The sequence below is a fragment of the Leopardus geoffroyi genome, chromosome D4 (assembly GCF_018350155.1).
Source record: "Leopardus geoffroyi isolate Oge1 chromosome D4, O.geoffroyi_Oge1_pat1.0, whole genome shotgun sequence".
Taxonomy (NCBI): domain Eukaryota; kingdom Metazoa; phylum Chordata; class Mammalia; order Carnivora; family Felidae; genus Leopardus; species Leopardus geoffroyi.
The window spans coordinates 91,056,034-91,081,411 of record NC_059342.1 but is presented as its reverse complement, the minus strand read 5'-3'; the positions used below and the strand labels follow the sequence as shown (position 1 = coordinate 91,081,411).

Genomic DNA, 25,378 nt, shown 5'->3' with positions numbered 1-25,378 from the left:
GAGAGCCTGGCCACACGATGGCCCCATCCGACAGGCTCCGGCCCTTCCTGGCTGTGTGACCTCGACAAGCCACTCGCCTGTCTGAGATGCTGCCAGCAGACCTGGGACAGGGCCAGCAGCACAGAAGGTCCTCGATAAAATGGCAGTTCCTCCCAGGACCAGCGATCCCGGCCCCCGTACTTACGGTATCAGAGGGAGAAAGGAGCAGGCAGAGTGCGCGAGCGAGCATTCAGACCACGGCCAGGCTTTATTGCTCAAACAAGTTAAACGTGGAGCGTGAACGAGGACCCCAAGAAGGCAGAGTCCAGATCCACTGAGGCAGCAGTGGGCCTTGGCAGCCCAGCCCCTTCTGCCACCCAGACAGACAGATGTTCCCTGCGGGCGGCAGCCCACATGGGCGGGGGACAAGATCCCCGGCTGCGGGACTGCTCGGCTGCACTCACTGGGAACCTCGGGCACGTAGCATGTCCATTCTTGCCTGTGACTGAGGGGTCAGAGGGCCCTCCCACCTCTGCACCTGCCTCCAGGCCCCCCCCCCCCCCAGCAGACCTGCTGACAGAACGGAGGTGCAACCTTCCGGGACACACAGCCAGCCTTTCCCCTCCTGCAGCAGGAGACCCCCGCCAGCGAGGCCCCTGCAGCAGGGGCAGGAGGGCTGGGCAGAAGTGACCCCCGTGTCCCACTTCCCAGATAAGAATGAGCCAAGAGGGGCGGGCAGGGCCCTTGCCCCTCCTGGGAGGTAGACGGTCTTGTCCACGGCACACACAGCAGACACACACACGCACACACACACTCCCGCCCGCCTGGAGAGGCGCGGAGCCCACAGCCCTTTGAGCCCTGCGCTGGCTTGAGAAAGGTGGTCCCAGAGGACCCCTGAAGGCACGTGTCCCACCCACCGGCCGCGCCGCAGGGCCCGCACCCCCCCGGGGCTCGGCCTGGTCGGGCTCGCTGGAAGGCTGCCGGGGGCTGCCGCAGACCAGGATCCCTGGGCGCGTCCCCCGGGACAGTGAGTGCTGCTCCTGCGAGGAACGCTAACGAGCCCCAGGGAGGAGGGCTCCCTCTGGGAAGCAAGGATCTGGACACAGCTCTAGGGGTGGTTTCAACAAAGGGGGGCTGGGCCCGAGCTCAGGGTTCTGAGCAGGGCCCAGCCGGGGGCCCTGGGAGAAGGACGAGTGGGAGCTGGGCCCCAGACGGAGCCTTTTCCACACCAGCCCATTTCTCCCAGCACCGCCCAGGCTCAGCCAGGCCCCACCAGACACGCCTGGCAGCTGGGCGCCGGTCGGGCTGGCGGGGCAGGCAGCGGGCCGAGGGAGAAACACACAGGGGACACCAGGAACAGTGGATGGAGGGAGGCCGGGGTGACAGTGCGCATCCCCGCCAGGGCGGCTTCCTCAGGCCCCCCACACGGGCCAGGCACCCGGTGCGCACAGCTCGCGGTGGTGGAGGCGGCTCTGGCCCCTGCCCAGCCCCTCAGAGACCAGAGTAGGGGGCAGGCCAGCAGGAATACGGAGGTGGGCAGAGCTCGGCCCTGATGCCTGGGCTCCGGCCACGGCCGACACGGCAGGGGCACACAGACAGGTGGACGAGCGGCCCCACGGGGAAGGGGAGAGCCTGCCCTCCGTGCTTCCTTGGCACCGGGCCCTTGGGGGCCGTGGGGGAGGACCCATGACAAGCGTCCCGGACTGGCCTGTCCGAGGTTCCCGGGAACTGGGGAAGGAAGCTCCCTAGCCAGCCAGCCAGCCGCTGCTCTGGGCACTCGAGGAGCATCCCGGGACTGCCGTGGGCTCCCACGGAGAGCAGAGCAGCAGGGAGGGGCCTGGGCAGCGGGACGAGGCCGGGGGCGGCAGCATGCTGCCCTGCCCCAAGGGAGAGCCACAGGAGGCTCACCCCACCCCTGCCCAGGTTGCCGTGCCTCCCAGCTCACGCCAGGACCGGCATCCCCCAGGAAGCTCCTCCTGGCCCTGCGGCCCTGCGAGCGGTGTGAGTCCGGACACCCACCCGGCAGCCTGCTTCCAGCGGAGCCGGGCCAGCTGCGAGGGGCGGGGCCAGGCGGGCCACCCGTGCGCAGCCACTGTGGGCTCCGCTCTGCCTCCAGTCCTGCGGCCTGGGTCACCCGGAGGCCCACGCTGCCTGCCTGCTGCCACCGCCAGTCTCCTTGCTGCTGGCCAAGGCCCGGGGCAGGAGACACAGATCTGGAGAGAGGGAAGACAGAGGAGGATTCCAGGTGTAGGGACAGGTGTAAGGGGGCTGGACAGGAGCTAGGCAAAGGCTCCTCTTCCAGGCTGTTCTCCAGGGCCAACGCTCCAGGCCTCATCCCTGCAGGCCGTGCTCACACAGAGTCCGAGGGGCGAGCAGGAAGGAGCGGGTCACCTGACCTGCCTCACAGCTCTCCCTCCAGGGTGTCCGTGAGCTTCTCCTCATCAGCCTGCTGCTTCTGCTGCTGGATCCTGGCATAGGAGATCGCGTCGCCCCTGGGGAGACAGCGAGTCAGTGTCACAGGACGCCCAGTCCTCCCACCCACCGGCAGATTCCTGGCCTGTGACCGAGGCTTCAGCTGCAGGGACAGCAGGTATCCCCAGAGACGCTGCTGCTAGGATGGCAACCTCTAAGAGAGGCACAGGCTGCCCGGGATCTTGGATTCAGAGTTGCAGCCCGGGCTCTGAAGCAGAGGGCGGCAACTGACTGGGACGCCAGGCGTGGGCGCTGGACGGGAAGAGGCTCTGCCGAAGCACAGACCTGCCATCCCCACTGTCGGCTGTGGCGAGGCACAGCCAGGCCACCAGGAAGTCCACGAACGCTCCTGCTCTCATTCCCGTGAGCGGCAAACACCCTGGCGACACTGATGAGAGTCGCTGACAACTGCCGTGCCCGTTCCCACAAACGGACACCAGGGGCCCCTCCTGGACCCTCCGCACTGAGAACACTACAGGAGGTAGGATGTGAAGATCCCTCCCAGGGGCTGGGAGAGGCAAACGCACTTTTTGCCCAGAGCCGAGAGTCCGTACAGCACCCCAGTGGCGAAGGCGATGGTGTTCCCCAGCAGCGTGGTCAGGGTCAGGCTGATGACGATGGGGACGATGGCCATCCTAGGAGAGAAGCCCAGGTCAAGGCGGTACCCCTGCCCTGCGGCTGCCATATGACTTCCAGGCTCCCCAGACTAATCCAGGCCCCCCCTCCCAGAGAGCCAGGTGCAGGAAGGGTCCCCAGAAATCAGTCCAGACACAGGGTCACGGCCAGGCTTCAAAAAGTCCTTAGACACCCGTGCACTTGTCTGCGAAGTTCCGTGTACTTTCTGAGGCGAGGACCCAAGCCTTCATCAGACCTCTGGAAGGGTCTGTGGTACACAGAGTAAAACAGCGCTGGGGTCATCCACCCACCCCTTCGGGGAACAGGCCGACCCGAAAATCTCCCGTCAGTTCCTCCCTAGCGGCTTTGTGACGGGCCAAGTTCCTGAACTCCTCCCGTGTGAACTCCACACACAGTGCCTGGAACAGCATCAGCACCAGGTAAAGGTCAGCTCTTCATGGTGCAGTGAAACCAGCCTTATCTCAACAAGAGAGATCCCAGAGCGTGAACCGCACCAGGCAAGGGGTTTCCTTCTGGTCCCCGCCACGGTTGGGCGCCGCCTGGCGGCAGGTGTCCCCTCTGGCTCGAGTGTCCATGGGGCTGACTCTCGATTCCGGCTGGGATTTCCAGACCCCCGTGGCCGTGGGTTAAGCAGGCCAGGGAGATACCGCAGCTGGAGGACCAGCGCTCTGTCCCGTGGCTTCCCTGGGCGAAGCCGTCTGGCCCAGCAGCCGCACCTGCCCACGCACACCCCGCACGCTAAGGCGAACACTGGGCCGCCAGATGGGCCGCCGCAAGTCCGCCTGCCTCTCTACTCAGGCGGGACATGTGATCGTGAGGTTTTGCTGTGCTTATAAAATCTTTCAGTAGTAAAAGAATAACGGGAATTAGAAAGAAAAAAAAAGCCAAGGGGGAAACCTTCTATCAGAACAAAATTAAAGGGAAACCGGCTGGAAAGATGTCTGAGAGAAGTAGAACAAAGGGTTAAGAAATCTTCACCATAGGAAACACATAACTTGCTGAGTAAAACATGAAGATGCCAGTAGGTAAGAAGTGAACTAGAACATTTTCAGGAGAGAAAATGCAATTAGTAAAAACGCTCAGAAAAACAGCTCAATTCTTGTCAGACACGAGACGGGCAGCGCCAGCGGGGTGGAGAGGAGGCAGAAACCCTGATCGCCTCTTGGGAAAGCAAGTCAGTCGCATATTGAAATCTTGCCAGTGACTAACCTACAGCCTAACAATGCCATGCCCAAGGAGAGATATGTCCTAGGGAAAGCAGCACAGAAAAGTTTTGCTCGTCGCTGTTTACTGTGGTTTGATTTCATCTGTACCACTGATTACAGAGGAAGAAAGCATGGCACAGGCAGTGGAATAAATATTCCTGTCAGTAAAAGTAATCTTATGAAGTCTTTACCGGTGATCCTGAAAATGTTTACGTCACGGTATTACGTGAAAACGAGCAGGACACAAATTTACTTATAACGGTCATACTGTGTAAGAAACAAGTTTAAAAAACCTGCAGGGGTGCCTGGGTGGCTCAGTCAGTTGAGCATCTGACTCTCGATTTCAGTCCAGGTCATGATCTCACGGTTTGTGGCATCGAGCCCCACACTGGCCTCTGCACTGACAGTGTACAACCTGCTTGGGATTCTCTCTCTCCCTCTCTCTCTCTCTCATTCTCTCTCTCAAAATAAATAACTTAAAAAAAACTATTAAAAAAAAGTTTTTTAATGGACAGAAACATACCAAAATGTTCCAAGCAGTAAAGCTTTAATATTTTCCAAGTTATTTTTAGTAAGTGTATATTACTGTTAGTATTTTTAAAATACAGATCAAGGGGCGCCTGGGTGGCGCAGTCGGTTAAGCGTCCGACTTCAGCCAGGTCACGATCTCGCGGTCCGTGAGTTCGAGCCCCGCGTCGGGCTCTGGGCTGATGGCTCAGAGCCTGGAGCCTGTTTCCGATTCTGTGTCTCCCTCTCTCTCTGCCCCTCCCCCGTTCATGCTCTGTCTCTCTCTGTCCCAAAAATAAATAAACGTTGGAAAAAAAAAATTTTTTTTAAATAAAATACAGATCAAGGCAAGGGGCATGATGGCAGATAGTATTTTGTGAACCTCTATTTCTCTGTGGTTTAGACCCAGTAGGAAGCGGCTCTAGAATGGAACGCACATCCCCTGCTGTCAAAGCAACTGGCCTCCACAAAGGGAAAAAACCCTGGAATAAAGATCTCCACATTTATTTTTATTTTTATTTTTAAAGTTTACTTATTTTGAGAGGAGGGGAGGGGCAGAGAGAGAGACAGAGAGAGAGAATGACAGAGAGAGAACCCCAAGTAGGCTCTGAGCTGTCAGCACAGAACCCGATGTGGGGCTTGAACTCACAAAACCATGAGATCATGACCGGAGTGAAAATCAAGAGTAGGACGCTCAACTGACTGAGCCCCCCAGGTGCCCCAAGATCACCACATTTATTGCTAAAGATAACCTAAATCATGGTAACCATTGCCATTGCTGTCAGAAGCCGCGAAGGGCCTCCTGTGCACCAGCACTGTTCTAGAAGCTTCCGTGTATGGGACACACCCTGAAATTCGTTCAACCTCATGACTCAGGTGGACAATGCCCCACAGCGAATCTGTGGATAGAACCAGGAAAATCGAGGGAAGCCCACTGGCAAGTAATATTTTCTCTTCTGCGACCTGCCTTCGTGCCGGGGCGTCGGGATGGACCCCTCGTGCAAGGCTGCACAGAAGCACATCGCTGGGCCTACCAGGGTCGATTTAACAACTCCCAAACCCCGGACCAGAGGTCCAGGCCCCGCTCACTTTTCTGTAGCCCGTACAGGCTGCAGGGCACGCATTCTCCCTGCAGAAGTGCGGGCGGCCACGGCTGTGGGCTCACCCCCCAGACGCAAGACCACACATGCCACACCCACCGTCGGAGGAGGACTCTGCACGAAGCCATCGCAGCCTCGCCCTCCCCGAGAGGTCCCCCCAGCCCGGCCCGCTAGCCATCGCCTGCCCTTCAGGTCCCTGACTCTGGGAACCCGGGTCGGGGGCCCCGGAGGGTTAAGTCCCCGCACCGTCCAGCCCCACCCGGGGGCCCCGCACCCGCAGTAGAAGACGGCCTTCTGCCAGGAGCGAAGCCGGTCCACCTTCTCCGCCACCGTGTTGGCAAACTCGATGAACTGGCAGCAGAAGGGCGCCTCGCAGAGCAGCAGGATGAAGGCGTTCATGCTGGAGGGCGGGGAGAGAGGCTGGTGGGCTGACAGGGTCGGGGAGGGGGGCCCCAACGCCCACCAGAGTGCTGCTCCCCCTCCCCCACCAACCCCTCAGCGCCTCTGCGGAGCCGCTCCCCACCGGAGGACCAGAGCCTTCCCTTCACCCCTCCTGTCTCGGAAGGTGCCCCTCAGCTCTGCCGTGAGCACGCGGAGGGGTTCCTCCACACAGGGCGCTTTGCAGAGAGCCGGCCGCCCCTCGGCCACCCCGTTACCGCCACTGTCACCGACAGCGTCGTCTGCGCGGGGAAAGCTGTCCCCGGCAGCGGCTCACCCATCAGGACGGCCAGGAGGAGGTCATCAGTCCACAACAGTCACTGGGGGCTGACCCCTGGGAAGTCCACACGGGGAGGAGGGCACCTAGCAAGCCCCGTATCCTGCCCCTCCTTCCCGTGTTCCGGCTGGGGATAGCGAAGCCACGGAGACAGACCGAGGGGGTCTGCTCCAGTCTTTGTTCTCCACGGCTGGGTCACGGTCACAGACGCCGGGCCCTCCAAGAATGCCACAGCAAGCCTGCGTCCACCCCAAGCCTCGGAGGAAAGTGCCCTCATTACCTACCAGGGACAGAACCCAAGCTGAGGTGCCCCGGGAGCCCACCTGAGCCCAGAGCAGGGACTCTGCACAACTCACACGCCCCCTGCTACAGGCCAGTCCTCCCAACCACCCCCCCACACACACACACACATCCAGGCCGGCTGGTCTCCTGACTGCCTCTGGCCAGCACGGGCCTCCGGGCCCCGCTCCCACAGGCCTCACCACTGGCCTGAGTTCCCTGAGGGCAGGGTTCCACCCTGTCCGCCTCTGTGTCCCTCCCAGGCCAAGCCCCACGTGGGCACCGATGATGCTTGGTGCACAGCCTCTTCTCACGCGCAGGTGGCTCAGGCACGGCCAGAGTTTCACTGGCTGATTCTCACCCCACCCCCTCCGCCTTCCCTTCCAACGGGATCAGGCTACCCGGGCAGAAGGGGGGCAGGGAACTCACCTGGGGCCTTCTAGCCCCTGGTCCCACACCAGCTCTAACCTGCCCCGTCTGGCTTGCCCACCTCCGACCTGGAGCTCCCAGCACCTGACTCCAATCCCACCAGACACCAAGCCTCCACCAAGCCTCCTCCAGCAGCCCTGACGGCCCCCGAGCTCCCACAGGCCAGGCCCCTGGTAGCCTGCAGAGTCTCGCTCCATGGACGCTCGGGAGGCATTTGTGACCCCAGCCCTAAACCCAATGAAGGCCTGGGTGAGTGTCCCCCCTGGCGTGGCCCTAATGAGAATCAGGACAAGTGAACACGGCAGGGTGGAAAGGAGGTGAAGACCCCCGCAAGGCGACCAGAAATCCACGTGCCCCCAGGCCCATGGGGCAGGACAGTCAGGGGGCTACTCACATCATCCACACGCCGGCCGCGATGTTCAGAGGGTGGATGGTGACGCAGTTGAAGAGGCCCGAGATGGCGCAGGCTTGAAAGCAGACAGGAGCCGGAATTAGCAGGCAGGAAGGGACAGAGCCTGCCAGGGAAGACCCCTGGCAGACCCCTTCCGACACCCAGCACTGCACTCTGCCATCTGAGACAAGCGAGGTCCCTGTAAGTGCCCCACGTGGTGGGTGAGGACCCAGACTAGGAGAGGCGAGGCGGCTTGGCCCAGACCCCGCGGCAAGGGTGCGGCCGGCTGCAAGGGCATCTCACCCTGTCTCCAGTCCAGGGCCTGGAGGGCCGGCCTCCGCACCCCAGCTGTGCCAATACCCGCCGCAAGGCATCGAACGTGAAAAGAGAAGAGGACCCCAGGCCCCAGGTTCAGGCAGGTGTCACCATTCACAGGGCTGGCCACACAAGAAGCCTCTGACGCCAAAAATGAGGCTTGGATTTTGCTGGGACGAGGCCTGCTGCCCCTCTGGGAACAAAAATTGGGACCAGGTAGACCTGGGTCACAATCCCAGCTGTGACTTGCACACCAGCTGAAGAACCTTGGGGACGTCCTCGTCACTTTTTGAGGCCTGTTTTGTCCCCTGAGTGCGGGCGAGTGCCACAGCCCGGCCCAGCCACCCCTGACACACCAGGCCCTGAAAGTGGCTTCTCTGGGGTCCCAAATGTGGAGCCTCGCCCAGTGCTCCCAACCGCACCCCAAGGGGTGGGTGTGCCACACTCCCCTCGCTTCTCCCTACAGCCAGCAGCCCAGCTTCACCAAGAACTGGCAGTTCCCAGGCACAGGCTCCCAGCTGGAAGCAAAGCCCTGCCCAGGGCCATAGCTGGGGTGGGACTGGAAGCTGGGCCCCGAGGCAGCCATCAGCAGCCAGTTCATTAAACTTGCAGCAGCTCGCCTGGCACCTGATCCCTGCCTGGGCCTGGAATTCTCCTGCTGTTCTCCCAGGTAACCCTATACAGGCTGCAGGTGGAGGATGAAACCAGATGAAGTGAACCCAGACTGCAGGGGGCCTGCCCTCGCGTGGCCCCAAGGTCTCCTAGAGGGACAGAGGTACTTTCTGCCTACTAGCGGCACTCTGCCTGGACACGTCCCATTAGCCTCCAGGCAGCAAGGTTCCCCGGAGACACAGAACACAGACCTGAGTGCCCACAAGACAATGCCCCTGCTGAGTCAGTATTTCTCCTCCAGCTCTGACCCTGCCCCCACTGTCCTACCAACAGCCCACCTTAGGGGAGGACTAGGTTTCAACCCAGAAAGAAGGCTGCAGCAAGGAGTCCTTTAACAATCCAGCCTGGAGGGTGTCTCACCCCTTGGAGATCTGGACCTTCTGCCTGAAGTGACCAGCTGGAAGCACTGCCCTTATCTGAATTCCTGTTTCATCACTCGAACTTTTTTAAGATTTTATTTTTAAGTAATCTCTACACCCAATGTGGAGCTTGGACTCACAACTCCAAGATCAAGAGTCGCACGCTCTACTGACTCAGCCAGCGGGGCGCCCCGCATCGCATCCCTAAAACTCTTGCCTTGCCCCCCACCCTGTGATCTCCTATTTGGTATTTGCATAACAATCACCTCCCCCCAAATACTCAGGTGAAACCGACACAAGTTTCTCCTGATGCTTCTGGAGTAGCCCCAACACCATGAACTCCTGGGGCGGCCCAGGTACCTCACTTTAAGAAGCACAGAACAGGATGGGAGACCAGGGTTAACCCGGGAGCCAGCAGGGCTGCTGAATCCAAGGCAGAGGGAGGGTGAGGGCCCAGAGGCCACAGGCAGAACCTTTCCTTTCTCCACCACTGGCCCCCTCACTCCCTACCGGACCCCCACTCTCATCTGCAAGGAAAACAACTAGCCACACTTGAGAGGATCCTATCTAAAGCCTGATCCTGAGCCGCCAGTCTCTCCTACAAAGTCAAAAAGATGCTTGCTCTGACAGCAGTGACAGGGACTCAGGGGCCTTTTTGGGATCTGCAGAAGGGCCTGTCCCATGATCACCTCTGGATAAGGGTGTGCCCTTCTGCACAGCACACGCCTAACCCTGCACCCCTGAACTTCCTTCCAGCACCCAGCCACCTGGGACGACTGTGGGACAGGAAGGGGACCCTGAGCGGTGTTCCCTCCGGCCGACTTGATCAGGATCTGCCCTGCTCCAGCCCTCTGTGCCAAGCGGCCACTGTTCAAACCCACTCCAGTGATTCCCAAAGGTGAGGGCCGCAGGACAGGACAGCAGACCATTCCAACAGACCAGACACGTATTTGCCACATGAGCTTCATTTTACTCCTGCAGCAGGTCTGCCTTCCTAGCGGTGTTCTTTGGGGGGGGGGGGGGGGGGGGGTTGCTAAAAGAGCCTGGCTTCCGTGCAACTTGAGGTCAAGATGTGTGTCGGGATGGCGCTGGGGAAATATGAGGAGGGGAGAGGAGCGGAGGCCGACGCAGAGTCGACAGCAGAGGGAATGCACTGGCCTCGGAGTGGACAGTGAGGACCCAGATGCTCACTGCCCGGCCCTCCCTCGAGGACTACTTGTGCCCGGGCACCACCCGCCCATGTTTAAACAGCCTTGGCCCAAAGGTTAAGGGGGCCTCCGCCCACGCCAACAGGTGAGGCTGCCTCCGGGCCGGGCAGTGCTGCGCTCTCCCGGCAACTTTGGGAGGTCTCGGAAAGCCCCCGGGGCAGAGGTCGCACGCACCGTCCCGGCGCTCAGATGCGGCGCGGGGGGCAGTAACTCGGCCACGGTAGTTCACGTTCCCTCCTGGAATGTCCCCAGCGCCGCCAGCCCAGCCGCGGGCCCCGCGGGAGCCCGGGCCGCGGGGCCGGGACCATAGCAACCGCCAGGGCGTCCGCTCCGCGCGCGCCCACCCACCGCAGACCGCCCCCCGCCCTACCAGCCCCTCCCCGCGGGGGCGCGCCGGAGGGGCGGGGCCGAACACGCATGCGCGGTGGGCGGCGAGGCCGACCCCTCCCCCGGGCCGGGTACTCACAGACGGCCCCCAGCACCCCCGACAGGCGACACAGCCAGCGGTACCACCACGTCATGCCCTCCTCCTGCGCGGGCGGCGCGGAGCTGACGGACGCTGTCGACGCCCCGCCCGAGCCGCTCATGGTGCCGCTGTCTGGCGCAGCCCGCCACCCTCACAAAGGGCTCCGGAGCCGGCCGCGTTGGCCCGGCGCGCTGCCTTGTGGGAGAGGCGGCCGCTCATTAGCATAAGGGGCGGGGCTCGCAGGGCGGTGGCGGGTGCGCCCGAGGGTCTCGCGCTGATCAGCATAGGGGGCGGGGCCTGGCGGCACCCGCCCTCCCGGGTGGTCAGGTCCTCCCAGCCCGACCAGCACAGGGGCGGGGCCTCGCAGAGAATTAACGAGTGTGCCAGCGTGGGGGCTCATTCTCGACCCCACGCTCCCTCGTCCCTCCTTCTTGGGTAGAGAAAAAGAAGACCACCATGGGTGGCGTGGGGCTTGTTCAGCTCAGTATTGGGTCTAGAGCCCTGCCGCTGCCAGGGAATTCCGGCAATGCCCTGGGGTGGGTTTTCAAGGCAGATTGGACAGGTTATGTGAAGAAAAACGCTACTCAGACTGCACATTCCGTTTATTGGTACAGAGGGACTGGTGACTGCCTTTCCAGACAGAGTCCAGACCGTGCCTCCCGCCGCCTAGCCTTTTGCATGTTGGAGGAGGCCCTAAAAGAAATACTTAAGATTGGACGGAATTCAAATTGGAAAGCACTCAGAGACCAGAGTCAACCCTCTGGGGCTTGCCAGGCACCTAACAGGTGCTCATAAATGTCAAGTTCGTTTCTTTCCTTTCCAGCACCTGGAGGAGACATCCTACTGTGCACGCAGGGCACTGGAGGTTTGTGCTTGGAGAGGAAGCTAGGGTACGGCCCAGCCAGGTTCCTGCACTCGAGATCCGAGGGTCCAGTACAGGCCCCACAGGCTAGCGCCCGCCTCCATGAAACCCTGGCTAAACTCCATCTCAGCCTGGCTTCCCTCGGACTCCCAGTAGAGTGCCTGCTGCCCACGGAATGTCATCGTCTTCAGGCTGTGGATGTCCCGGATCTGAGGGGAAAGGGGCAGCCCCAGAGGGCCAGCCAAAAACGGTAGCTAGCATTTACGGTGCCTTTAATATACAAGGGATCATACACTCAGGGCCACACACTTAATCCTCACACAACAGCCCTGTCAGGAAGCCACTACTATTCTACCCAGAAAACAGGTTCAGAGAAGTTGTATTACTTCCCCAAGGACACACAGCCAGGGTGTGAGAGATGGGTTCTGAGCCCAGGTCTGTCTAATTCCAGAAGCCAGGTTGCCTCCAGCAGGGGAGCTGACACTTTGCAGAGGGCAGTTCTCCCAGAACACACAGACCTCATGGGAGGAGGGTTTGATCCACTCTTCTGGAAAAGTTGTATCAGGATCTAAAACTATGCTTGAGTTCTGGGTTAACTGTCTACATCAGAAAAGGTCTTGTCTATTTCACTCCTGTGGGGAGCTCAGTAAACATCTGTTGGTGAGTAAGTGGAGGACACTCTTCTCTTTCATTCTTTCACAAATGATTTTGAGGTTTGGGGGCAAAGTGGGTACAGCACCCCCAGTTCTCATCCCCAGGGACAGCTGTCTAGACTCATAGCAAAAGTCAACCCATTCTTGTCCCCATCCTGGTAGCCTTACCAAGATGTGGCTGGCATCAGTGCCTGTGCCCACGCTGGTGACCAGGGCATGGATGGCAATGCGGGCCCGTGGAGCCACATTGATGAAGATGCGGCAGCCCCCCAGGTTCCTCCCACGTGGACTCATCGAGGGGCTCACGATTTTACCCCAGGGTCCAAAGAGCTGCATATCACACTCTGCAGAGGAGAGCAGGTGGATGGGCTGGGTGTGGGCCACTTCAGGACCTAGCAGCCCTGGGAAAGACGACTAATGCCAGAGGCCAGGGCGGCTCACAGCCAGGGGGCAGTGAAGGGGGGCAATATGGCATTGTCGTCAAGATCGGGTCTCCGCCACAGAAGCCCTCGCCGAACCCCACCTGTACCACTTTCTGCTGTGAGACCCTAGGCGAAGGCGTTAAATGCTCTGACCTTCAGTTCCCTCCTCTGTAAAATGAAGGTAACTGTCACAAAGGCCATTGACATTAGGAGCCCACGGGAGCCCCGCCTGCCTGCGCCTCCTGTCTGTGCCCCTGGTGAGGCAAGAGCCCACGTGTGGGAGGGAGGCCAGAAGAGAGGAGCCTGAGAAGGGGTGGCCCGCCCTTGAGCACTCAATGCCTGTGCTCAGGCACCAAAAAGCTACTCGCCGAGGGGGGCGGGGGCCAGGCAAATCTCTGTAGAAGTGGAGCCTGGGGGGCCCAGAAACCTCTGGAGCTGGCTAGGGAAGCCACCTTCAGCCAGCTTGGGCTGTTGGGAGAGGGAAAGTCCCCTGAGACCTCCAAGAGGGCTACTGGAAGACACCAGTGGGGCCATGGGATGCCATCCTCTACGTGAGGGATGTGTGCGTGTGTGTGTGTGTGTGCGCGCGCGCGCTCACTCACACGTGCAAGCATGCACTCACACACCAGCTCTGTGGGGGCTGAGCAGAGAGGACACTGCACTGGAACAGGGCTGGGGGAAAGCTGCTCACAGAGGACCTTGAAGGGTCTTGAGGACATGAGTGCCAGGGCAGTCACCCATGTGGCTGCAGGGGCCTAGCGAGGGAGGGACGCAGCACACACACCAGGACCTCGTCCTGGCACAGGGAGCTGGTGGTGTCCTCCTCCGTGACAGTCAGCCGCCCGGTAGGCGGCACCCGCAGGGACGTGGGGGAGGCTCTGCTCCCCCCCCCCGCCCCGCCCCGCCCCTGCCCCCCATACCTCTGTGGGAGGCTCCCGGGGCAGGCTGGCTCTGGTACCGCAGCACAACTCCGCCTTCCGGCCGCTCACGGCGCTGCCTCACCAGGAGCGTGTTGGCTTTGGAGCTGAAAGTCCTGTCCGACAGTTTCCCGCACATCTTCCTCCACGTGAGCCTGCCCCAAAGCAGCAACATGTCCCCTAGGAAGTGACGGAGTGGTGAGGGTCCAGCACCCCCTGCTCTGGGCGGGCAGCACGACGGCCCTGGGGTAGACTGAGCTGTGGTCGGGTCCCAACCGTCCCACTTCCTGCCTTTGTGGCTCTAAGTCATCGGACACAGCCTCAGTTTCCTCATCTGCAGAACGGGAACAATTGCACGACAGGTCGAGATGGCCATGATGATTATTGGGGGGGGGGGGGGGGTGGAGAATGCACTTGGTGCATCCTGCTGGGAACGGGGCAGGCTGGAGTCCTGCTCACCAGTGCCCGAGGCCCCACACCAAGACCGGTGGTGCGTGCGGCCCCAGACGTACCAGTGCTGCAGTTGAGGGAACTCTCGAGGACTTGAATGGTCACCACCTCACCCAGGGGCCGCCCGATGGCCACTACACAGTCAGCCTGCCCTGGGCCTCGCATGTCAATGGTTCCTGTCGGCTCAAGGTGCTGCCGGCCACAGACGCCTGGAAAGGAGGCAGGAGCACAGGAGAACGGAGCTTCAGGGCGGGGCGTTCCCCGAAGGGAGGCCCGGGGTTTTCCACGCTGGGTAGGAGACTGAGAGGTAGGGTGGCTGACAGCTTCCTAGGCCCAGCTGGAAAAGCATTCTTAGGTCAGGGGAGGGGCTGCATGGGTGCAGGCAGGGCACAGAGCTGCTTCCGGATGCTCCAGTGAGAGGGAGGCAGTGTGGACAGCAGCACGTGGCCTTGCGTCCCACAGACTGGGTCGGATCCCATGAAACCTCAGGCTGAGGGTAAGGAAAGCGAGCTTGCACTCGGCCAGCAGAAGCAAAGTGGAAGGAGAGGGCCAGCCTGGAGCCCCACCTCCCAAGGCCACGCCTTCAGTCCCCGCCGCACCCAAGTGCTGCTTCGCAGGGTGACCCCAGGAGGTCCCCACAAGGAGGCCGTCCCAGCTCTCCCAGCTGGGGACGGCTTTGCCCACCCTTCCCGCAGCCAGCCAGTGCCCAGACAGAAAGTTGAAGGACATAACTGGACTCAGCCGGGCTTTCCTGGGGCCCAGGCAGAAGCCCCTGAAGCCGGGGAGCTGGGGAGAGGAGGTGGGCCTGGGGCCAGGGCCGCTCCGGAGGAGCACCAGCAGTGGCTTCCTCGGGGGGCGCCGGGCTGGGGGTCCCCTGCCCAGCGCAGGGCCCAGCCCAGCAGCCCCGCACCGTGGCTGGCTTGGGCAAGTGCTGGCAGAAGTGGGCTGGCACCGGAGCCTGGGACCCGGGTCCAAGGCAGGCATCGTGCCGGTGCTGGATGCCGTCTCCGCAGGAGACAGAGCACTGCCAGGAGACAAGAGAGGGAGTTGAGGCTGACCTCGCCAGAGGGCGTCGAGGACAGCAGTGACTGCTGGCCAGGCATGATCTGATCTCATCTGCGCATAGCCCGGGGGGCGGGCACACGTCTCCATTCCACAGGTGAGGAGACTGAGGCTCGGAGGGGTTACCTTGCCGGGTCACAGCACCAGCACGCACCCCCTCCTCCACCCTCCTGCCCTGCACTGCCCTCATCTGAGCTCTCGTTTCCACCAGGACCCGACGCCCAGAGTCCTTGTGCCCAACGCCAGCGGTGGCTGTCTGCTTTGCCTCCTCTCCCCCTCCCGACCATGAGCGAGATCTTCCCGCAGGAGACCTAACCATATCTACCTTTGTCTTTCCACTACCTTGCGAGGTGACGGCACCAGAAAGGCAAGAACGGAGACCTGAGTCACCTTCCCCTTCGTGGCCTGGTGTCTCCAGACCTCGGCCCAGACCCGCTCCTCAGGTCTCCAGGCCTCACTGTGTCTTCTGTCTCTAGGTGCCCTGACTACTTCCTCCCGCCCCAGTCTCCCCCTTCCTTTCAGAGGGTCACGATGAATCCAAGCCCCCAGGTCCCTGCGTATGAGGACCCTCGGCCGACACACGCCCCAGCTGCCGTGCTCACCTGTGTCCAGGTGCTGACACGCCACCGGTAGGCGCAGTCGGCGGTGATGCAGGGGATGCTGGCCTGCGGCCGTACCAAAGCTACACAGGCCGCCCCGTCCACCTCGACGTCCTGGCCTTGGTCGAACTGCACACAGGCCACGGAGCGCGTGGCGGTGCCAAGGCCACAGCTGGCTGAGCATGGGCCAAGGGACACGATTTTCCACCTGCGAGGACAGAAGACCCTAGGGTGCAGCCCCGAGCCCAGGAAGGGTGGGCCCTTCCTGTCCAGGGCTCGCGGATCCTCAGTTATGCAAGTGACAGGGACGGGGGAAGAGACGCCCTTGGATAAGGGAGAACACATCCCAACATGGGTCGGTCCTGCCCATGTCGACTTGTGATTAGCCTCAGCACCGCCTTGGCATCACTGACATCTGGGGCCAACGGTTCCATAGGATGTGGTGCAGGAGGTTCACTCCACCCACTCGCCAGATGCCAGTGGCAACCCCCCTTCCCTAGTCACGGCACTTAACGTGTGTCTGCACATCTGATTCGAAGGGGCACGGGCACCCCCATGTTCATAGCAGCGCGATCGACAATAGCCAAAAGATGGAAAGAGCCCGAATGTCCACTGACGGGTGAATGGATAAAGATGTGATTTATATACACTTGCCGATGAAAAAGAATGGAATCTTGCCATTTGCAACAACGTGGATGGAACCAGAGGGTATTATGCCAAATGAAATAAGTCAGAGAAAGACAAATATCATAGGGCTTCGCTCATCTGTGGAATTTGAGAAACTTAACAGAGGAACGTAGGGGAAGGGAAGCAAAAGTAAGATAAAAACAGAGAAGGAGGCAAACCACAAGAGACTCTTAAATACAGAGAAGAAAAGAAAAAGAAAAGAAAAGAAAAGAAAAGAAAAGAAAAGAAAAGAAAAGAAAAGAAAAGAAAAGAGAACCAAGGCTGGGCTCCTGGATGGCTCAGTTGGTTAAGCGTCTGACTCTTGCTTTCTGCTCAGGTCGTGTTTTCACGGCTCATGAGTTCGAGCCCCTTAGCATTCTCTCTCTCTCTCTCTGCCCCTCCCCTGCTGTGCTCTGTCAAAATAAATAAAGAAAAACTTAAAAGAAAAAATGTCTCTAGACAATGCCGCATTGGGAGGCGAAATCGCCCCCGGTTGAGAAACCGCTACGCTCAGTGAAGGAACAGACAGAGAAATCAACAGCGAAATAAACGCCACGGCGTAGCACATGCTATAAAGAAGAAGGCAGAGCCGAGAGTCATGGGGTGGGCTGAGTGTGCCATTCTGGAGTGGTGCTCAGGGAGGACTCCCCACCTCTCTGCTGCGGTGCTTTGAGCACAGCCTGGACGAAAGGCTATCCACAGAAGACCCATTCTGGCAGCGGGAAGGTAGCCACAGAAGCCCTGAGGCAGGTGCCATCGGGGGAGTAGCCAGAGCTCAGGGGTGTGTGCAACTGCCATATAAATCCCAGATAAATTCCCATACGAATGACTGGGCTGCACGGCCAAGGGACTTCAGCACAAGCCAAGAGACACTGGTGTGGGTGGTAAGTGGACCATAAAGCCACAGTATTTAAAACCCTCTGACACGGGGACGGGTGGGGGAATTACAAACAACAGAAGCCGATAAAAAGCCCTGACACAGATCCCAATGTACACAAGGATCTAGGACACGATAAAGGAGCCGTCGGGGGAAATTCGGTGACTGACGTGGAGAAATAAAGTGTGCTCCCGACTTTGCGACAGACCCCAAATAAATGACAGGTGAGCTAAGCGTTTTAATTGGAACGAATTCTTATCCGTAACGGTGTATTTCTTTGAAGCCAAGGAGACCGACAGGAAGGAAACATGGCAATACAGCGTGTCTATTAAGGCTGGTGGCGGGACACAGGTGTCTGTTCCCTTTTTTGGGTACAGAAAAGCAGTTCAGTGGTAAAAACGCAAAGCTCCCGGGGCGCCTGGGTGGCTCAGTCGGCGAGGCGTCCGACTTCGGCTCAGGTCACGATCTCGTGGTTTGTGGGTTCGAGCCCCGCGTCGGGCTCTGTGCTGGAAGCTTGGAGCCTGCTTTGGATTCTGTCTCCCTTGCTCTCTGCCCCTCCCCCGCTCACACTCTCTTTCTCACTCCGTCTCTCTCTCAAAAATAAATAAACGTTAAAAAACAAACAAACAAAAACGCAGAGCTACAAAGAAGCAGCCGTAGAAGCAGGGCCGACCAACAAGGTCACTGTCTGCTCTTCCCTGTCAGGCTCCCACCCTACCCCTGGACCTCGTTGGCTGCAGCTACTCTGTCCTGTGCCCAGCAGGGACCAGCCGCGGACTCCCCGTCAATGCTGCCCCCTCCCGGTGAAGCCCCCCAGCCCCCCCCACACCCGCGCACCCCACCGGCATGCCACCTGCGTTTTGTTGGAACGTCACCTCGGACACCTAGTGCAGCCTGCCAGGTGGTCCTGCTTCCCGAGCACCGTCTCCCGCCAGAGCCACCCTTTAAGCCCCACCGCGGCCGGCCGGGCGTCCTCACACTCCAGGACCTCGGGCTGCTTGCTGGACACCTGGGGGCTGCTGACCTGGGTGGGCAGGGCTCCGGGCCGCACGGCTCCTGCTGCTCCGGGCGAGGCAGCCCCAGGCACTGGGTGTCCGGCAGGATCTCCTCGCCCTCGTCCCTCCCGTGGGCCCGTGCGCAATACAGGATCCTCCGTGCCACCCCTCCTCCACAGCTCACGCTGCAGGCTGCCAGCTTGTACTGCCACCTGGGGCAAACCGGAGTCAGGCGGCGCCCAGAGAAGCAGGTCCCATTTCCCCAGACCGGGAAGGGCCTGGCAAGGGCCTTTCTCCGAGGGTCACCTTCACATCTCCACCAAGAGGCCGGGCCCAGTGGACAGAAAACACGCGGGAGAGCCCATTCTGCAGAACGCAAAGCTAAAGGCAAACCGACGTGTTCGAAGGGAAGTTGGGGGAGAGGCAGGGGACCCAAGGGAGCCTGCAAGGATGTCTGTCTCTAGTAGGAACCCCAGCCCCCCACCACGCCCGGCCGGCACTCCTAATCTTCCTTCCCGCCACGTTTGCCACATCCCCCCATCCGACTCTGTCTCCCATCTCCCCCTGCCCCTGGTGCCCGCTCCGGGAGGGCAGGGATGCTTGTCTGTCCGGCTCCCTGCTGGGTCCCTGCTGCCAGAACAGCACCTGGGCGTGGCAGGTGCTCAGGAAAGAGCAAGCGATAAACGAACCATCAGCCACATGGGCCCACGGCATCCCAGACCCCATGAGACAACACTCACACGCTCTAAGCGTCCCCCACCCCCACAGCCTTCCCAGACACCAGTGTGACCTGCTCCCACAGGCGAGGACACGGAGGGTCGGGGGCTTCCTGGAAGGCGACGCCTAGGACCACCCGTCTCCTTGGGAAGGGGCCCACCTGGCAGGGCAGGGCTCCGGACTGCAGTCCCGGACGGGGCGGGGCCTGGGCAGCGGCCAGCACTTGGAGTGAGGCAGGGGGATGGGGCGGCCGCGGTCCAGCCCCACGCAGCGGACAGCCAGTGGCACCCGCCCCCCTCCGCACGTCACTGGGCATGGCGCCAAGGCTCGGGTCTCCCACCTGTAGTAACAGGCCAGCGTTCCCTAGGAGGCTACACACCAGGGTAAGACTCCTTCCTCCCCGGGGGACCCAGGCTGCCGCCCCCGGCACGGTCTCCACCCCCACTCACCAAGGCGGGCACGGGGCAGCCTGGCAGACCTCCCGCCGGCTCCCAGGCTTGCTTCCCAGATCACATAGCTCTTCCTGGACAGGGGTCCCCAGGACAGAGTCCACGCACACGAAATGCAGCTCCTTCAGGCCTGCAGGGAGGGAGCAGAGGCCCCGAGCCCCAAGAGGAGGATTCAGCCAGAACTACAGGCTCCCAGGTCTCTGGAGACTCTAGCAGATAAGGCCGACGTGGGCTCCAGCCCTGCCTCTGCCACTTCCCAGCTGGTCAAGTCACGTGTTCGAGTGACTTAACCTCTCTCGGGTTGTTCATCTGCCTAACGTGCAGGGATATTTATAAAGACTTAAACATTTTTGTTAATGTTTCTTTTTGAAGGCGAGAGAGAGAGAGACGACAGAGTGCAAGCAGGGGAGGGGCAGAGAGAGAGGGAGACACAGAATCCGAAGCAGGCTCCAGGCTCTGAGCTGTCAGAGCCCGACGCGGGGCTCAAACTCACGAACTGGGAGATCATGCCCTGAGCCAAAGTAGGACGCTTAACTGACTGTGCCAGCCAGGCGCCTCTAAAGATTTTTTTTTTTATTTTTATTTTTTTAACGTTTATTTATTTTTGAGACAGAGAGAGACAGAGCACGAACGGGGGAGGGTCACAGAGAGAGGGAGACACAGAATCGGAAACAGGCTCCAGGCTCCGGGCGGTCAGCACAGAGCCTGATGCGGGGCTCGAACCCACGGACCGTGAGATCGTGACCCAAGCCGAAGTCGGACGCTTAACCGACCGAGCCACCCAGGCGCCCCAAGATTTTTAAAGCACAGATACAAAGTGCCTGGCACATAGTAGGTCCAGAATAGCCATATGAGAATCTCTTAATGTGTTTCTGATGACGATGTTATCAGGGCTGGTTTCCTTGAATCTCTCCTTTAGGAGCATCCTCAAAAGAAATCTCTGGTCTTGGTTGTACACGTGCTCAAGTTTCACGAGGCAAGTGGTTAGCGTTTCGGTTTAAGAACGCGGCATATCTTGGAATTTTGTTCTGGTTTGGCTGCCAGGAAGCTCAGAGCTAAGTTTGGGGCCCTCCTCTCACTGCTTTTCCACACCTTAAGAAATACATTTGGGTGCCGGTATTGCTGGGTTTTATCATCTTTTCCTGTCTTTCAGCCAATCAATGAACACATTTACATGACCGTCTGCACTTTGCCCTGGTCCCCTTGTGTATTATTTTATGTTCTCGTGTAGTCTGGATTCTCTGTAAGCCCACCCAAATGCTTCTAGAACTGGGTAAAATGCGGGGCGCCTGGGGGGCTCGGTCGGTGAAGCGTCCGACTTCGGCTCAGGTCATGATCTCACAGCTCGTGAGTTCGAGCCCCATGTCGGGCTCTGTGCTGACAGCTCAGAGCCTGGAGCCTGCTTCAGATTCTGTGTCTCTTTCTCCATCTGCCCCTCTGCCGTTCACGCTCTCTGTCTCTCTCTCTCTCAAAAATAAATAAACATTAAAAAAAAAAAAAGAACTAGACAAAATGTAGACAGGTAAGAGTTAGCTAATGAGCCCTGGGGGCCTTACCTCGACTGCAGGAGACAGAGCACGGCCCCGCCAGGGGAGTCCACACGTGTGCGGCGCGGGCCCCCGGCCTGGCAGGGGCCGGTGGGGATGTGGCCTCCTCCTCTAGAGACCGGGGGTCTGTCTGCAGGGAACAGGGAACGAGCGGCTGGGTCTGGGTTTCACCCTCTCGATCCCTGGGCACCTGGCCTCCAGCCGTGCCAATCTCTTCAGGAGGGAGCAGAAGCGGTCAGCAGCACCCCCAAAGGCTGCCCCTCCCTGCCGCTCCTTTCTGGGGAGATGTACTTCTGGCTGCCAGAGGAAGCCCTCAGCCCACGCCCACCTTGGCCTCCGAATCACCGTAGGGCAGGGCTGAGGCTGGGGCTCGGGAGCCAGATTTGCAGGCGCCCTTGACCCCGCAGCCCCCACCAGTCTGGAGGGGACAGGGTTGGCTTGTCTGAAAGCAACGCCCGTCAGCCAGGGCCCCAGGACGCAGGCAGGAGTGTCTGTGATGCAGGGAACTGACAGCATTCCAACAGGGTCTGGGCTTCAGCCTGGCTTGCTGGCCGCAGCGGGGCTTTCCGGTAGGTCCCGAGCCTTTCCCCTAAGTTTTCCCTCTGACCGGGGCGGGGGGATCCTGCGCTCAGCAGGACTGCGGAGGGACAACCTCTGCGCTCTGGCCAGGAGGCGGATGGTAACCAGCGCTCCCCGTTCTCTGGCCAGAGAAGCACCCAATAGCCCAGGGCACTCACGTGGCCCTGTGCCAGAGGACATGCCGTGGCCACACACGGCTCGAGGGCGGGCAGCTTCTCGTCTGTGGGGCAGGGCCCGGCTGTGGCCAGCGCGTCCGGGCCACCTGCCCCGTGCACACACGTCCCGTTGCGCGAAGCCAGGTGGGCCTCACAGGCTGATGAGCACGCGTCCGACTCCTGGCGCCTGAGGAGGATGCGGGACTCTTATCAGGCCCTGTCCCTGCCATTGGGCCACAGGTACAGCCCAGCCCCTGAGGCAGGAGGCAGCGAGCCTGCGCCCCAGGATCCGAGAGCTCAGAGAGGCACCACGGAGCAAAACCCGGAGGCCTCTCCCTGCAGTGCGGGACGAGCGGCTGCCGGCATCCACGGTGACACGGCCCTCACCCTCCTGCCTTCCAGAGAGGACAGCGGGCCTCCGTCCACGTAATAATATCACTGCCGTGACAGAATCGGGTCACCCAGATCGGGGATGGCCGCTGCGTCTCGTGTGCGTGCGAACCCTGACAGGTGGCCTCGGGCCCGCGGCGCCGTGTTGAGGATTCGGAGGCAGGCGCGGGCCTCGGTGGGACAGGGGGGTGGTTCCTACGACTGCCACGGATGGGAGAGGGAAAAAGGAGCTCAAGCCACGCGTGGGCCACCAGTGACCTAGGCCAACCCCCTCGCCGCCGGACAAGCAACAAAACCGGGACCCCGAGAGGGAAGGGACTTGCCCTGGTCACCCAGCCAGTATATGACACATCAGAATAAGCCAGCTTGGACGCTGAAGGGATGGGGGGAAGGGGTGCCGTGTGCAGACAATGATAGCAGTGACAAAGTGACCCTTATTGCTTTCCATCTGTGGCTTCATCACTTGGTCCTCACAGCCCCTCCATGAGCAGGGACCCGGGGGTTCAGAGAGGGAAATGGCCAGCCCAGGGTCTCTTGGATGGCAATTCTGAAGCTGGCCACTCCGGGCCGCCCCCGCCTCTCACTCAGGAGGGTGGGGCCCAGCCAGAGTCCTGGGGAAGACGGGGCACTCTGGAAGGGTAGGGCTCAGTGCAGGGACAAGCCCTGCCAGGCAGACGGTGCCCCCGCCTCCCCCACCTCCCCTGCCTCCCCGCGCTCACCTGCCGGGGCCAGGCTAGGGGGTTGCGGGTTTCTAGCACTGCCGGCTGCAGGGCCAGGGCTCGGCACCGGGCAGGGGGCAGCGTCCTCGGGAGGCTGCCCTGGGCCTCCAAGAAACGCACCGCCCTCTCCCACGCGCCCAAGTCTCCAGTGGCCCAGCTGAGGCCGGGAGGAACAGAGCCGCTGGGGCTCCGGCTCCCGGAGGACCGGCCCAGGAGAGGCGGTGGGAGACAAGGCGGACCTGTCCAGCCACCTGAGCCTCGGGACAGCTGCCTGGTCCCTCGAGATACGCTCCTGCCAACGGTGCATGCCAGCTGCTTTCCACCGTCACCTCTCTGAACCTCACCTCCTCCCTCCCAGGGAGGCGACCACCTCCACCCCGCGGCGAGCTCAGAGCGGGTGCACGCTGCCCTTAGACGAGGTGCAGCGGGAATGGGTCACACTAGGCTGACCCTGGCACCCGCCTTGGCCCAAATCTCGGTGTCCTCGCCTGCAGGATGGGGGCACTGACACACCCACCTCCCAGGGCAGTGTCCGGGACGGCACGAGAACACGCCTGGAAGCGGCCTCACCGAGCCCAAGCTACGTGGACCCCGCAGCCAGCAAGAGCCCAGGGGCCATTGCCGGGCGCAGACAGCACTCACTCTGGGGGGCAGGGCCCAGGGGCGCAGGACTCTGGCCACGCTGCCGGCCGCTGGCTCCCTTCGCACCGGGCAGCCTCCGCCCACTCGTTCCTGGCCTGGTCCAGACAGCTGTAGGTCACCCAGCGCAGCCCTGGGGTCGGGGGGAGGAGGGGAAGGGGGAGGCTGAGCCACCTCGCCGCAGGGGGCGGATGGTGCTCCAAGCCAGCCCCACCCCGGGCCTCACCTGCCCCACAGCTCACGGAGCAGGGCCCCCGCACGGCGGCCCATGCCCAGGCCTGTGGCTGCTTCGGCTGGAAGTAGGTGAAGGTGATGTCTGGGCGCGCAAGGTCACCATACTCCTCCCCGTAGCGCCTGTAAACCTGCGTGAGACAGACAGGGGCCGGGCTGGCCCCCCGCCGCGAGGTTCTAACACCTGTCCCCACGATGCCTCATTTGGCCACTCAGCACCGGCACCGGCACCGTGTTGTTTGTTAAAACCCGCCTGGCGGGTCCTGCCTCAGCGACTCTCTCTCTCTCTCTCTCTCTCTCTCTCTCTCGGCCCGGGAATCTGCATTTTTACCCACAGAGTAAAGGGTGCAGACACAGCTGCCAGGCGGCCACATCTGGAACAGTGTTCCCGGGGGGGTTGGAGCTGGGGGCCGAACCGGGCTGTACGAGGAGGCAGGGAAGGAGTGAACTGCTTACCAGGAGGCTCCCTCCAGCCTGGCTTGCACTCTGGGGGAGACCCCGGCTATCTCCCCGGTGGTGGGGGCAGAGGTGGGGCTGCCAGACCAAAGCCAAGGGCCACCAAGCCTCAGACCCCTCCCTGAGGGTTCTCAGGGCTATTTCAACACATGCTAACTTGCATCCACCCCTCCAGGCGCCTTCCTCGGCAAAGCACACGTGGGGACACGTGCAGAGGAGCTCACGTGTGGAGGATGAGCCCGAAGCCCGTGCTCCCGTGTGCCTCTGTCCCCAGCAGAAAGACCCCACATCCACTCGGTGCCAGCGACTGCTGCCCATGCTGCCGGGCGCGTGTGTCCCCTAACCCCAGGAGGCGGGACGGCAGCCTCCTGCCCATTCTACAGGAGAACACTGAGGCACAGGGCGGTGGCATACACAGGCGGCAAGGGCAGGGGGAGGACCTAGCAGCCTCTGCGGAGGACAGCGCGGCTTGGGAGAACATTCAGCTTGCAGGCCTGGCCCTGTGCCCATCCCTCTGTCCCACGGCTCCCGGGGGGTCTCACTTTCCCTCGATTAGGGTGGGGTGTGCCCATCCTCTGGCACCTTCAAGATCCAAGCCAGCAAGCCCTTTAGCAGCGGCCACCTTTCAGGACGTGCCACCCTGCCACATGCTTAATGCACCTTATTTGTGACAAACGAATCTTGACAAAACTTCGTAACGTAGGTATGCCTAGCCCCATTTTACGGGTGGGGAAATTTAGGCTTAGGAAAGTTCATGCCCTTGCCCAAGCTCTTGGAGAGCCGGGATTCAAACTCCAGTCTGTCGAGTCCCAGGGCCTGGACCCTTCACCTCTGGGTCACCCTGCATCCGGCTCCTGGGCTGACACGGCTCCAGGAGGGATGCCCCCACAGTGGGTCTCTAATCAGGGCATCACCGACGGTCTCGCTCCCCATGCCCTCCTCGGGCCAGGTCTGACACAGGCCTGATCCCCACTGCACCTGATCGCCCTGCATAGAGCCCCCTCTGCACCCTCCCTCCCCAACCCCCAAGTCCCCGGGGGGAAGCCCCCACTCTTCCCATGGCCAGCAAGACCCCCGCAGATCTGTCCTGCCTCCTTGCCTGGGGGGGGGGGGCGGTGTGTCCCCTTCCCTCATCCCTCCTAGTTACCCATCCTGGGCACACACTGTTCCCTCAAGACGTGTTTGTCACTCCCTGCTTGGCCCGGCCAGCTCATCTCTGACCTCAGGAGCACAGCCCTCTCCTGGGGAAGCCCCCGACCC

The 25,378-nt window shown here is 61.2% G+C and overlaps 2 protein-coding genes across 10 annotated transcripts in view; both read right to left on the bottom strand.

Annotated features, from left to right (window-relative positions):
* Nucleotides 1–224: 224 nt before the first annotated feature.
* On the bottom strand, nucleotides 225–10,943 carry CACFD1 (calcium channel flower domain containing 1). 2 transcript variants are annotated; one of them, XM_045467447.1, is made up of 6 exons: nucleotides 10,734–10,943; nucleotides 7,717–7,789; nucleotides 6,174–6,299; nucleotides 2,979–3,086; nucleotides 2,376–2,471; nucleotides 225–2,192 (listed from the first exon to the last, which is right to left on the bottom strand). In XM_045467447.1, exons 1-5 carry the CDS (start codon nucleotides 10,852–10,854, stop codon nucleotides 2,381–2,383), a joined length of 519 nt encoding a protein of 172 aa, XP_045323403.1. In that variant the 5' UTR covers nucleotides 10,855–10,943; the 3' UTR covers nucleotides 225–2,192; nucleotides 2,376–2,380. The 2 variants fall into 2 exon arrangements, with proteins under 2 accessions (XP_045323403.1, XP_045323402.1); XM_045467446.1 differs by having other exon boundaries at nucleotides 225–2,471.
* A 377-nt stretch (nucleotides 10,944–11,320) lies between these two features.
* Nucleotides 11,321–25,378, bottom strand: part of ADAMTS13 (ADAM metallopeptidase with thrombospondin type 1 motif 13) — a 31,552-nt gene continuing 17,494 nt past the window's right edge. For 4 of the 8 annotated variants that reach the window (XM_045467417.1, XM_045467415.1, XM_045467418.1 and 1 more), the window contains 14 exons: nucleotides 23,658–23,793; nucleotides 23,435–23,564; nucleotides 22,071–22,274; nucleotides 21,687–21,870; nucleotides 20,959–21,079; nucleotides 19,403–19,532; nucleotides 19,114–19,293; nucleotides 18,266–18,448; nucleotides 15,702–15,906; nucleotides 14,770–15,061; nucleotides 14,100–14,246; nucleotides 13,591–13,767; nucleotides 12,417–12,592; nucleotides 11,321–11,804 (listed from right to left, as the gene is read on the bottom strand). In XM_045467417.1, the coding sequence (XP_045323373.1) occupies nucleotides 11,619–11,804; nucleotides 12,417–12,592; nucleotides 13,591–13,767; nucleotides 14,100–14,246; nucleotides 14,770–15,061; nucleotides 15,702–15,906; nucleotides 18,266–18,448; nucleotides 19,114–19,293; nucleotides 19,403–19,532; nucleotides 20,959–21,079; nucleotides 21,687–21,870; nucleotides 22,071–22,274; nucleotides 23,435–23,564; nucleotides 23,658–23,793 (2,451 nt within the window). In that variant the 3' untranslated portion in view covers nucleotides 11,321–11,618. Of the gene's footprint in view, nucleotides 11,805–12,416; nucleotides 12,593–13,590; nucleotides 13,768–14,099; nucleotides 14,247–14,769; nucleotides 15,062–15,701; nucleotides 15,907–18,265; nucleotides 18,449–19,113; nucleotides 19,325–19,402; nucleotides 19,533–20,958; nucleotides 21,080–21,686; nucleotides 21,871–22,070; nucleotides 22,275–23,434; nucleotides 23,565–23,657; nucleotides 23,794–25,378 lie in introns of those variants that run through there. The other 4 variants (XM_045467420.1, XM_045467421.1, XM_045467422.1 and 1 more) reach the window with 4 other exon arrangements.

Bases quoted from the DNA above. Each gene is read 5' to 3' on its own strand.
- CACFD1 (XM_045467446.1), bottom strand. From the start codon at position 10,854: ATGAGCGGCTCGGGCGGGGCGTCGACAGCGTCCGTCAGCTCCGCGCCG. The intron at 6,300-7,716 runs GTGAGTAGCCCC...CCCGCCCTCCAG, and splicing joins GCGGCCGGCGTGTGGATGAT to CATGAACGCCTTCATCCTGC. The intron at 3,087-6,173 runs GTGCGGGGCCCC...CTTCTCTCCTAG, and splicing joins AAGGCCGTCTTCTACTGCGG to GATGGCCATCGTCCCCATCG.